This window comes from Cannabis sativa, chromosome 1 (assembly GCF_029168945.1).
Source record: "Cannabis sativa cultivar Pink pepper isolate KNU-18-1 chromosome 1, ASM2916894v1, whole genome shotgun sequence".
Classification (NCBI taxonomy): domain Eukaryota; kingdom Viridiplantae; phylum Streptophyta; class Magnoliopsida; order Rosales; family Cannabaceae; genus Cannabis; species Cannabis sativa.
In genome coordinates, this window is record NC_083601.1 from 11,789,457 (window position 1) to 11,801,699 (window position 12,243).

The 12,243-nt window shown below is 30.7% G+C and overlaps 1 protein-coding gene and 1 long non-coding RNA gene across 4 annotated transcripts; one reads left to right on the plus strand and one right to left on the minus strand.

Annotated features, from left to right (window-relative positions):
• Nucleotides 1-6,163: 6,163 nt before the first annotated feature.
• Nucleotides 6,164-8,927, minus strand: LOC133030929 (uncharacterized). 2 transcript variants are annotated; one of them, XR_009684461.1, is made up of 3 exons: nucleotides 8,594-8,927; nucleotides 6,547-7,351; nucleotides 6,164-6,439 (listed from the first exon to the last, which is right to left on the minus strand). XR_009684461.1 is itself a non-coding variant. In XM_061103996.1 (2 exons), exons 1-2 carry the CDS (start codon nucleotides 8,601-8,603, stop codon nucleotides 6,660-6,662), a joined length of 702 nt encoding a protein of 233 aa, XP_060959979.1. In that variant the 5' UTR covers nucleotides 8,604-8,927; the 3' UTR covers nucleotides 6,477-6,659. The 2 variants fall into 2 exon arrangements, 1 of the variants encoding a protein (XP_060959979.1); XM_061103996.1 differs by lacking the exon at nucleotides 6,164-6,439 and having other exon boundaries at nucleotides 6,477-7,351.
• A 1,916-nt stretch (nucleotides 8,928-10,843) lies between these two features.
• Nucleotides 10,844-11,959, plus strand: LOC133039920 (uncharacterized). 2 transcript variants are annotated; one of them, XR_009688876.1, is made up of 4 exons: nucleotides 10,844-11,350; nucleotides 11,483-11,614; nucleotides 11,704-11,748; nucleotides 11,831-11,959. It is a non-coding gene; the product is annotated as an uncharacterized LOC133039920 (long non-coding RNA). The 2 variants fall into 2 exon arrangements; XR_009688875.1 differs by having other exon boundaries at nucleotides 10,848-11,350; nucleotides 11,704-11,959.
• The last annotated feature ends 284 nt before the right edge of the window (nucleotides 11,960-12,243 follow it).

The window sequence follows — 12,243 nt, forward strand, 5'->3', positions numbered from 1 at the left end:
ATGTCGAAAATTATCATCTTTCTGATTTTGTTGTAAATCGTTTTTTTCATATTCCCAGAAAAAGTACTTTCACTTAAAATACCATAACTCTCTCAATTCTTGTCCATTTTTAATGATCTATATATGGTTTCAAAGCTTATTCAATTTTCCATAAGTTTCATGAAGAAATATTTCGTGAATTCGGAGTTATACTATGTCGAAAAGTTAGTTTCCTTCTGTATCATGTAATTCGTTTCTTGAATCTTGTTCTTCCAAAACTGTTTTGGTAAAATTGTAATATCTCTTTGAATATAATTCCAATTTCAGAGATTTTGGTATCATTGGAAAGGGAATTTAATTTCCTAAAACTTTCATGAAGATGTTATCTTCTAGTTCTGAACTTTTCAATACAAAAAGTTTGTATTTTTGCTAAGTCGTATAATTCGTTACTCCATATTCCTTCTCAGAAATAGTTTCAGTAAAACAATCATAACTCTCTCAGTTTTAATCCATTTGTAATGATCTTTATATCGTTGGAAAGATAATGGAATTTCCTATAATTTTTATGAAGACAACTTTTACTGAATTAATGTAGTTGTTGGTCAAAAATAGTAAATCTTTCTGCTGTACTGTAAGAGTACGAATTTTAATATTAGGGCCTTGACCCATGTCTTATTATAGGTAGTAGTGACAAGATAACAACTCTTAAGCAGCGGGATTTGAGGTAAGGAAATTAGATAGTTTTGTATGTGTTTATCTGCATAAATTTAAATTCTTTATGTATTGAAATATGACTTATGATTTGTTTTTATGAATATGTATATGGTACTGAGAATGTGTGGTATGGACACAATATGACTTTGTGAATTGATACATAGATTATGGTTGTATGACTTGTATATGTTGTATGTTGTATTTGTATGTTTCAGGTTGTGTGTTGTATGATGTATTTGTATGTTGCATGTTATATGTTGTATGTTGTATGCTAACGTCTCAGGTAAAGTGGGGGACCATGGTGGGGTATGATACGGGATAAGGCCGTTGAATGTAGAGATACCCTACCCTGCATTTTACTGAGTCGTGTATGAGATTGTTATGGTGGGTATGATACAGTGATGTTACTGTTGAATATAGAGATACCCTATCCTATAACAATGGTAGGGCTGCATAGGCCCATATTATTATATGGGCAGATTAGGCCCAGGATATTGTAGGGTCAGGCTAGGCCCGGGTTATGTAAGTAATGGCTATGATATGCCAATATTGTGGTAATGTTATTATTATTTATAGTATTGATATGATTATGTTATGAGTATGATATTGGAGTTATGATCTCTGTATATGTGTACGGTGTGAACAAATAGTATAGACTTGTATGATAAAGGTTTCCATATGTACAGTTATTTGGTTATAGTTATAAAAGAGCATGTATGATATTGCTAAAACTTAATAAATACATTAATGGTATGTGTGATATTATATGGTATTGTTTGATAAGCATTTCCTTACTGAGCTTTTAGCTCACCCCCCTTACTTTCCCCTACAGGTATTAGACAGGGAAGTATGTATAGTGAGCAGGGTCAGTTCTGGTACGTATACTGTGAGCGGCTACGGGCGGACAAACGATCTAGAACGCCGGTGGTGCCTTAGTTTTATTTTAAGCAGTTGATAAATCTAACACAGTGGAAATGCATTATTTAAAATTATTTACTTACTGCATCTTGTTTTACAAATGAAGGATCCTTCTCTGTTGCATTTTGATTTTTTTTAAAATCCACTGTTGTATTTAAATTATTTTTTTTTTATCTTTTCAAATTATGCATGAAAATAGTATTTTTTGTAAAATAAGGCAAAATATCGGGGCGTTACAAATATCCATCTTTTATTAATGGATTAAAACTGTATGGAATATGAGTTAGGTATTCTGTGACCAGGATCTACTTGCACTATTCTAAGAACTCTTTGATGTAACTAAACCTATGTCATCAAAAGACTCTACCACATTTTTTTTAATCTATGGCATTTGTAACTTGTTCATAGTGGATTTGACAAGATCAATCTCTGCAAAGAGTTAATATGCCTATATCCACTGAAAGTAGTTCATCTCATTCGCAGATGGATGTACATTCAGGGGTGGATATGAGTTTTTTCGTTGTATTCTTAAAACGATAACTCAAGATTATACCTTTTAGCAAAGAAATTTGAAATGTTTGAAAAATTTCATTAATTTCTAGCAATGGTTAAAACCATAAAGGTAAGTGGTTAAAGATCTTGCGAACTGATAGGGGTGGAGAAATAGTTAGTAGATATGCAGTTCAAAGATCATTAAATTGATTTTTGAATTATATCCAAACTTACCTCCCGAGAAATTTCGAGTTGCATGATGATGATTAGTTACTAGTCGTTGCCTAATTCCTTCTATGGTAATACAATTTCAGAATGATGTAATGGTTGTATACTTAATGTAAATCATTACTAGATTCATGGATGACCTAATCAAAATTTTAAGAAAAGCTAGAACTGTTAACCATGGTTTCTTAGTTATTCTAAGTGATTAGGGGTGGACCATCCCATTTTCAATAGATAAGAAAGTGTTTGTTCAAACAAATACTACTTTTCTAAGAAAATGACTAAGTCTGAAAACAAGTAGCAAATAAAGGAGATATTTTTCTTGATTCCAAAAGTGTTCCATCATCTTATATGACATATGATGATCCCACTGCCTCTGTTGTCTTGTCACAACCAAAGAGGTTAATACCATTTAGTTTTCTTCGACACAATTCACGGTACCTTGTCGTAGTGGGAGAGTTTCTAGGAACTCACCTTCTTATGACTTGGGAGACACTAGTGATTAAAATCCATTGTGAGTTTAAACAAGTAATGGATTGTCAAGATAAGAAACTAAGAAGAAAAGCCAATAGAACTATGGTTTAATCCATTCACATGGAGTAACCTAAAGTTTTCTATTACAAGGACATAAAAGAAAATTTTAGTTAATAAGTCTATTCTATGGACTTAACAAAACTTCCTGTTCCTAGTATTATAGGTTTAAGTTTATCTAAACCTATGGCTTGTGGTATACCTGGTAATTACTTACTCTAATGCAAGCAACTTACTTTAGTAAGATGCTGAAGCATTTTCTTTCTAATGGCAATCTATAGAAGCTTCACAACTTCTTAGACATAGATTTTATTTATCTAAGGAAAAGTCTTAACTATTCCAGAAAAGATAAAGCCATGAAAGAATTTCTTATATCAACAGTGAGAGGTCTTAGATATGCTTTTGTATGCCTTAGACCAGACACCTGCTGTTGAGTGGGAGTAATGAGTAGGTATCAGATTAATCCAGGAGAAGAACATTGGAAGACAATCAAGTAAATCCTAAGATTAAGAAGAGGAACTATATGTTAGTCTATAAGGGTGTGTTTAAAACTCTTAGACTACACCATATCAGATTTCGAAATTTGCCTATGTGCTAGTAAATATTTCTGATAAGATGGTGATTACTCTGGGGGTGGAATAGTGATTTTGGAGAAGTGTAAAAACCTATCTAAAGTCTCTAGGTCTACCAGAGAGAGACTGAATATTAAAGCTGCAGGAAAGGTACTTATTCAGTCTAAGGAAAGTTCTATACATTTTTGGCATCATTCCAAATTGCCTTAAACTACTAGTGTTAATTTCCTGATTAACCAAAAGTAGTTGCCAAAGGTATAGAATCCAGTATCCCAAGAGAGTAGACATATAGAGAGGAATTTCACATTATCAATGATTTTGTGATTAAAAGAAGAGTAATAGTGGAGAAAAGGTTGTGGTTAATTCAACCTTTCAGATCCTATTACGAGGAGTTTACTACTACTACACTTGATTTGTATATCAAGGTGTTGAGATTATTTGAAACGCACTTTTTGTTTTATATTAGTGCAAGTGGGAGTTTGTTAAGTTTTATGCCCTAAATAAAACTCATTTCAATATAATCAGATTTACTTATTAATATAGATCAGAAATAACATTTAATGTTGCATGGTTCACATGATTTATTTCATGATTATATGTACATAATGTATAAATTCATCTGAAACCCTTTTCACATACTTGATCCTGTTTATTGTGTCGTCAACACATTGGAAAGTAAACATGACTATGTGAATAAAGTTTCCTAGATTTATCAGACACAGGGTTTTACTGATATGATAATCTACAACAAGAGTTTACTTGTATTTGGAGAAATACTATGTTCTTTCCAGAAAATTGGTTAAAGTAAAGCTCAGGTTGGATGCATGGAGTATGCATCGGAAGGGACCGATATTGAACTTTGACTTAGATTCATTAAACTTACCGTAATATCTATTCAAGTCAATATCGCCTAGTTGATCCTAGATCAAATGATCTTAATCCTGATATGATTAGGCTCAATCTCGAGAGGCTATTCGTGTTCTTTGATTTGTTAGTTAAGCCTACTTTTAGGTCAGGGTGATACGTACATTTTGGGAACACGGTAGTGCAATTGAGTGGGAGCGCTAGCATAAACATGGAATCTATAGCTTCTATCTGGAAAATAGTAAGCAAAGGATGATCTCCTTCGAGCTTGACCAAACGAACATAAATGGTGGAGTACTCATTTCACATAAGCTGAAATATCATTTATACGGGGTCAAGTGTTTTAAGGAATAAATACATTGTAGGGTGTAACGGTAATTTAATCCCTTTACAGTGTAGATCATTCATATAGAGGATCATTGATCACATTAGGATTATAACAATGGATAACTAATGATGTGTCTATATGGTGGAACATATAGAGCATTCTATATACTGAGAGTGCAATTCTAAGCTCTATGCGTGGATTCAACAAAGAATTAATAAGTTAGTGAATTTTAGTGCTAAATTCTTGATCTACTTATTGGAAGCTCGGTTATATAGACCCATGGTCCCCCCACTAGTTGAGATAATATTGCTTGTAAGACTCATGTAATTGGTTTTGATTAATCAATTATAATTCTCAAATTAGACTATGTCTATTTGTGAATTTTTCACTAAGTAAGGGCGAAATTGTAAAGAAAGAGTTTATAGGGGCATATTTGTTAATTATGATACTTTGTATGGTTCAATTAATAAATATGATAAATGACAATATTATTTAATAATTATTTATAGTTATTAAATAGTTAGAATTGGCATTTAAATGGTTGAATTAGGAAATTGGCATTTTTGAGAAAATCAGATACAAAAGGTGTTAAAATTGCAAAATTGCAAAGCCCAAGGCCCAATCCATTAAAGGCATGGCCGGCCACCTTTGTAGCTATTTTAAGTTGATTTTTTCATTATTTTAATGCCATATAATTCAAATCTAACCCTAGTGGAATGCTATAAATAGATAGTGAAGGCTTCAGAAAAAATAACACTTTTTCTTCAGACTTTCTGAATCAGAAAAACTGAGCCTTCTCTCCCCTATCTTTAGCTACCACTTCTTCTTTCTTCTTCCTTAGAATTTCGAAATCCTTAGTGATTAGATTAGTGCCCACACACATCAAGCAATACCTCAATCATAGTGAGGAAGATCGTGAAGAAAGATCATCAGCAAAGGAGTTTCAGCATCAAAGATTCAGAGAAAGAGATCCAGGTTCAGATATTGATAATGCTCTGCTACAGAAAGGAATCAAGGGCTAGATATCTGAACGGAAGGAGTCATTATATTCCGCTGCACCCAATGTAAGGTTTCCTAAACTTTATATGTGTTTATTTCATCGTTTTAGAAAGTTCATATTTAGGGTGTTAAACAACATACTTGTGAGTAGATCTAAGATCCTGGTAAAATAATTTCCAACATCGTCTATGAATGATATAAAATATTGTTGACCATTCCAAGATGCCGTAGGGAATGGCCCACAAATATCTGTGTGAATCAATTCTAAGACTTCTGAAGCTCTATTGGCACCTAATCTCTTAGTTTTGGTCTGTTTTCCCTTGATACAATCTACACAGACATTGAAATCTGTAAAGTCAAGAGACTCTAAAATGTCATCAGACACAAGACGCTCAATTCTACCTCTTGAGATATGACCTAAGCGTTTATGCCATAATGACGCTGAATTTTCTTTATTTAATTTGCGTTTAGTACCTCGTGATTCCACATGCAAGGTTTCATTATAGGATGCAATTGTTTCTAACAAATAAAGATTGTCATAAGTATTCAAATAACCAGTTCCAATAATATTTGAATTTAAAGACAAAGTAAACTGATTGTTTCCAAATGAACAACAATATCCAAATTTGTCCAACAAAGAAACAGAAACTAAATTCCGCCTAAAAGACGGCACAACAAAAGTGTCTTTCAAATCCAAATAAGAACCAGTTCCTAATAACAATCTGAAATGCCCAATTGCTTCCACTTCCACCGATTGACCATCGCCCACAAAGATGTATCTTTCACCATCACTTGGCTTTCGGTAGCTCAGGCAACCCTGCATAGAAACACTTATGTGAGTAATAGCACCAGAATCTATCCACCAAGTGTTTCTAGGTACTGAAACTAAATTAACCTCAGAACAGACCAAAGCAAGATTAATACCTTTCTTTACACGCCATGCGTGATATTTGGCACAATCTTTCTTCACATGTCCAGGTTGGTCACAAAAGAAACAACCCTTAGAATCCTGTTGTTGTTTCTTTTGAACCGGACCCTTAGCAACCTTCATTCTCAAATTTCCTTTTCTTGCCCTTATCCTTAGGAGTAGTGGCCAAATGAGCACTTTCGGTTTTGTCCTTTTTCAACCTTTCTTCCTCTTGCACACAATGAGAAATAAGCTCGTTGAGAGTCCATTTCTCCTTTTGACAGTTGTAACTAATTTTAAATTGGTTAAACTGTGGAGGAAGCGTTAACAAAACCATGAGTACAAGTACATCATCTGAAAGCTCAATCTTAAGTGTCCTTAATCTTGAGACAATATGATGCATTTCCATAATGTACTCCCTTACATTTCCTTGACCCTTATACTTCATGTTCATTAAAGAACCAAGAAGTGTTGTCATTTCAACCTTATCGTTTTTAGCAAAACGTTCCTCAATTTGTTCAAGGAAATTCTTAGCCATAGTAACCCCTTCGGATTCTGTGCCCCAAAAGGCTTCTGGAATGCTGTGTTTCATAATCATTAGACTCATGCGATTTGAACGATCCCACCTCTCAAATTCCCTTTTATCATCATGGGAACTTTCCTTAGTGAGAGGTGCAGGTTGTTCATTCCTTAGTGCATGGTCCAAATCCATACATCCCAGAACTATAAGTAGGTTCCTTTTCCAATCCTTGAAATTGGTCCCATTAAGCATAGGAATAGAATTAATGTTAGCAGATATTGAAGCAGCAGAAGATGAACTAGCTGAATATAGAACAAATAAAACAAGCTCACATTAATATGCATAATTAAACAATAAATTCAAAATTTGGTTAATCCCATCTGAAGATACCAAACACACATTAATATCAAGTCTTTGGACAGTAATATTAACTGTAAGCGGTACTCTTGGTGTAGCAATCAAATATTGACAATAAAACTGTGTCAAACAATAGATTAATCTTTGGACTAACGTATTGCTCACACAAAATACCTTATAATTGTCACACATTTATCGCCACAGGTATGTTTGAAATCTAGCAAAATATTCACTTACCTTTGGGCTAGTCAATATAAGCATCAATTACAAACACACAACCAACCTAATATTTAAATAAATTAATCTACACAAAAGAGGTCACTTTGGTGACATATTGTTTCAATTAATTTACTCAAAATATTAGTCATAAACCAACACCAAAATTTGAATTAAATTGTTCCAAATATATAATAAACTGAATATTTATATATCCTTAGTATATGTAAACAATACAAATTCCATAGAGATTCTAAACCATAATATGAATATATTGATCAATAAATAAAACTTTATGGGTATAATATATATCAATACTGAGGGAGAAACAAAAAAAAAAAAAATGCACCGAAAATTATTTATATACTGATCCAAAAAACAGTAATATTGGAGGCGTTTGAGAAGCGAAATTCCCAAATCAAAATATAATACCGAAATCAATTAAAATATATATGTCAGAGCCATATATACTGTACGAGTCAATTAAAATCTCAAAACTTATACTGTTAACTAGTACAGTACTAATTGAAGCGATGTCACGCGAGGTGATAAAAAAAATTGACATCTTTAAATCTATCGACAATTATATATATATAATTTAATTTATCTCCTTTACTCGTACAGTAAAGAAAAACTAAACAAATAATTATACTGAATTGTGATAATCTTATAGCAATATATATATATAATTGTATTCACAAAAATTTACGGCAGCAGAAAAAATAAGAACCCTAATTTTTTAAAATCTCCAAATTTCATAAACAAAATCATCAGATCTTCAATTAATTCAACAAACCTGGCTCTGATACCATTTGTTAGGGTTTATAAAACACTTAAGAAATATATAAATCACAGATCCAAACATATTCCTAAAAGTGTTTTAATATAGAAAACCCTAAATCATAAATCTATAAAGCCTTTTGCTAAATTAAAGAAGAAGAAGATGATAAAATATGAGCGGAAGCACTAACCTGAAGCCATTGTTGGAGATTGCAGAGAAGGTTTTGATCTTCCAAGAATACACTATTTTCTAGAGTATTTTCTCTGATGGGGAAGGAGAGAATACAGAACCCTAGTGTTTCTTGGGGACCACTACCTATTTATAGAGTCATCTTAGAATAACTCTTGGGTATTTATAATTTGGCCCCTCAACAAATTATAAATTAACTTATGGTATCTACACATTAATTCCATGACACTTTAATACCCTTTTGATACCCATAACATAATTGGTCACTTAATTTTGTATCACACTTTATAATAGCATATACATTATACATATGTGCCCACAAAGGATTTTTTAATCCAACAACATATATAATGTGAAAATATATACATATTCTAAAATAATTCTTAAGATAATTTGAGAAAAAATAAAAGTTATATATTTTTTGAAAAATATTTTAAGTATAGTTTACATTTAAATTTAATTTAATTTTTTATTATCATAATTTTTTAATTGAATTATTGTTTTAATTTGAAAAATAAGAATTGAGTATTATTGTTTCAAAAAATATCTTAGCAGTATATGTTTTGAATTTTCATAGCTTCACTAAATTCATGCTCAAACTTTTTTTTTCTTCATTTTGAATTTTGTTGCTAAACTTGAAAATAAGATTTTACTTAAATTGTATTGAGCTTTGTTGTCAAAATTTTCATAACTAAGTATAAATTTCAGAGTAAGGTAATTATTTTACCTTACTCAATGAGTAACTTAAAGTATAATAATTAGTTTAATAAGACAAAAAATTACGAAAAAATAGAACCAGATAGTACCAACAATTAGCCAATATATGAAATTGAATATAAACTCTACCTTAAGAAAATATGAGATATATATATATATATATATATATATATATATATATTACCACTTTATAATGGGCACATAAAAAATATAAAATAAAATTAGCACAAAATTATAGAAACCAATAAACTATGTATTGCTTAGGGAGAATGGAGATTTCATGAATAGTACTAAATATAATCATTATAAATATAAGGATTAGATTAATAAAGAATAACTATACATGGAAAGAAAGTAAATATATAACTCAAAATTTGAGATTTCCACACAAATTATAATTGATTCACTAAATAAACGTCTTTTTTGTAACATTTGTAACAATTTTTCTTATTCTTTATTGTATTTTCAACAAAATACAACCTCAAGCATCTCGAACCCAATGTTATCATCACTGAAATTTGCAATAAATTAATAAAAATTATAAATACAAATATAATTCAAAGAGATAGGAGATGAAGAGATAAAGAGAAAAGAAAGAATACCTATACTATTTGTACTCGCTCTTTACTCACACATTGATCGTCTATCGACCTCAAGTACATTGTTGCAAGAAAGCCACTACCACACTATCACTGAGATTAGTCAAGTCAAATACAAAGTCAATATGTAACGACAACAATTTATAATAATAAAAAAAAAGAATGCACACTATTATATTTATGGGGAACAATAAAAGATTAATCAGTGAGAGTAAAATATATATCATTATATAATATATATACTTGAGACATTTAAATTTAGTTAAAAGTATAAGATTAAAGAAAGCAAACATCAGAATCTTAAATATCAGTTCAAATATTAATGAGATTGGTTTTATTATTATTTTATTATATATAAATAATATTTTATTATTTTATTAAATAAAAATAAAAAGTCACCCATAAATTTCTCATAAACCAAGAATTTTACTTATATAGACACATTTTATATAAAATAGATATATACACTTCTTTGCTATCTTTTCAGGTGCTTTGAGCCTAATATTGGTATATATATAAAAGTAAATAGCGGCATAAGTACCTAAAGTTTTGAGTTTGTAAGCGGCATAAATCCAATGATTTTTTTTAGTGACATAAGTATCCAATATTTGTAAAACTGTAATTTTTCTCTATTTTCGTCAGCACAGGCTCCGTTTTAAATTTATTAAAAAAAGATTTGGAAGTAACTGATACTACATATTTTCGTCCAGACCAAATAATCTAGAATTTGAGTCTTACATGTGTCCTGTTTAAGACAATAACAGAGTCTGTACTGATGAAACTGGAAGAAAATTACAGTTTTATAAACATTGGGTACTTATGGCGCTAAAAAAAATCATTAGGCTTATGCCGCTTACAAACCAAAACTTTAGGTACTTATGCCACTATTTACCCTATATATAAACAGATAACTGGTCTTCTATCTGTTGCTGGAATTTTCCCCAATAATTCTGGGGACTGTAGATTGTAATTTGTGCGGTCGTTTTGCCTTTTAGGTGAATAGTGAATACAAGTTGAAGGTGGTAGGTATTAAATATTAATTGCATTTATTTTCTTTTTTGTAAATTTTATTTATTTTATCATAAGTTACCATGATATATATCTATTCTATATAAAGTGTGTCTATATAATTGAAATTCTTGGTTTATGAGAAATTCATGGTGATTTTTATTTTTATTTAATAAAATAATAAAATATTATTTATATATAATAAAATAATAATAAAACAAATCTCATTAATATTTGAACTGATATTTGATCCTGAATATTAGAGAATGAGAACCCATTTAAAAAGAAAACAACCGGGGATTTGAGGCAGCAGCCTAATAGCGAAGCTCCTCATATACATGTGATGGTCGTCCATCTCCATTGCTGACAACTTGGTGAATTTTCTATCCAATCAGGCAATAACCACAAAATCAAAGCTTTGTAGTCTATTCTTGGTGAGTTATATATCATTTTTTTTTTTGGTTTAGTTTGTTCTTTCTTTTATTATTTACCACTTGTTTCTTTTTATTTTTTGTAACAGTTTTATGTATGTGATTTAGTCATTAGAGTTGTTTGTGATTCTTCAGTTGCGATAAAAGATATGTTGATAGTGGCGATAGTGGGGTAAACTTGTATGCCTATAAAGTGTTTGATATAATTCTTCAATGACTTCTTCAAATTGCCTAGAGCAGCGGGTACCCATACACCAACAATACAAGGTACATTTATATAAGCATATTTTAGGTTGTATCAATTAGTCTATGATGTCAAGAATTATCATTAGATTGTATTACTCGTGCTTTATCAGCTCTAAAAGCCATTGAAGCTGGGAAATTGAAACTTAAACTTGGAGGTAAAAATCTTCAATTCTCATAACCAATCTTTACAATTAATCAATAAATTTATGTTGGGGTTTCAAATTTCAATATATGTAGGAGTTGCATTGGGAGATAGTTGGATATCTCATGAAGATTTTGTGGTAAAAAAACTATGATCTGAATTTTCAATTTCTTTTTGATTTTACAACTATGGGAATCAAGTCATTTCAATGTTTGATTTTACAACTTGAAGGTGTTATAAGCTCTAACAGCAATGAAGTAGTACTTATGAACATAAAATGTGGAATCATTTGTATGAACATTATATGACGTCATGACCTTAATTCTTTTCTTCTTTTTTTGTTGTTGTTGTGATCAATTTCAAGACTTTTATAACTTTCTATTGGATTCAGGAATGGACTCAATTTCATCATCTTCAACAATAGTACTTCAATTGTCAAAAGAGAGTGCATACAAGAGATACTCAAGATATCTTAGTGTATTGAGATCATTATATATTGCATTCATTA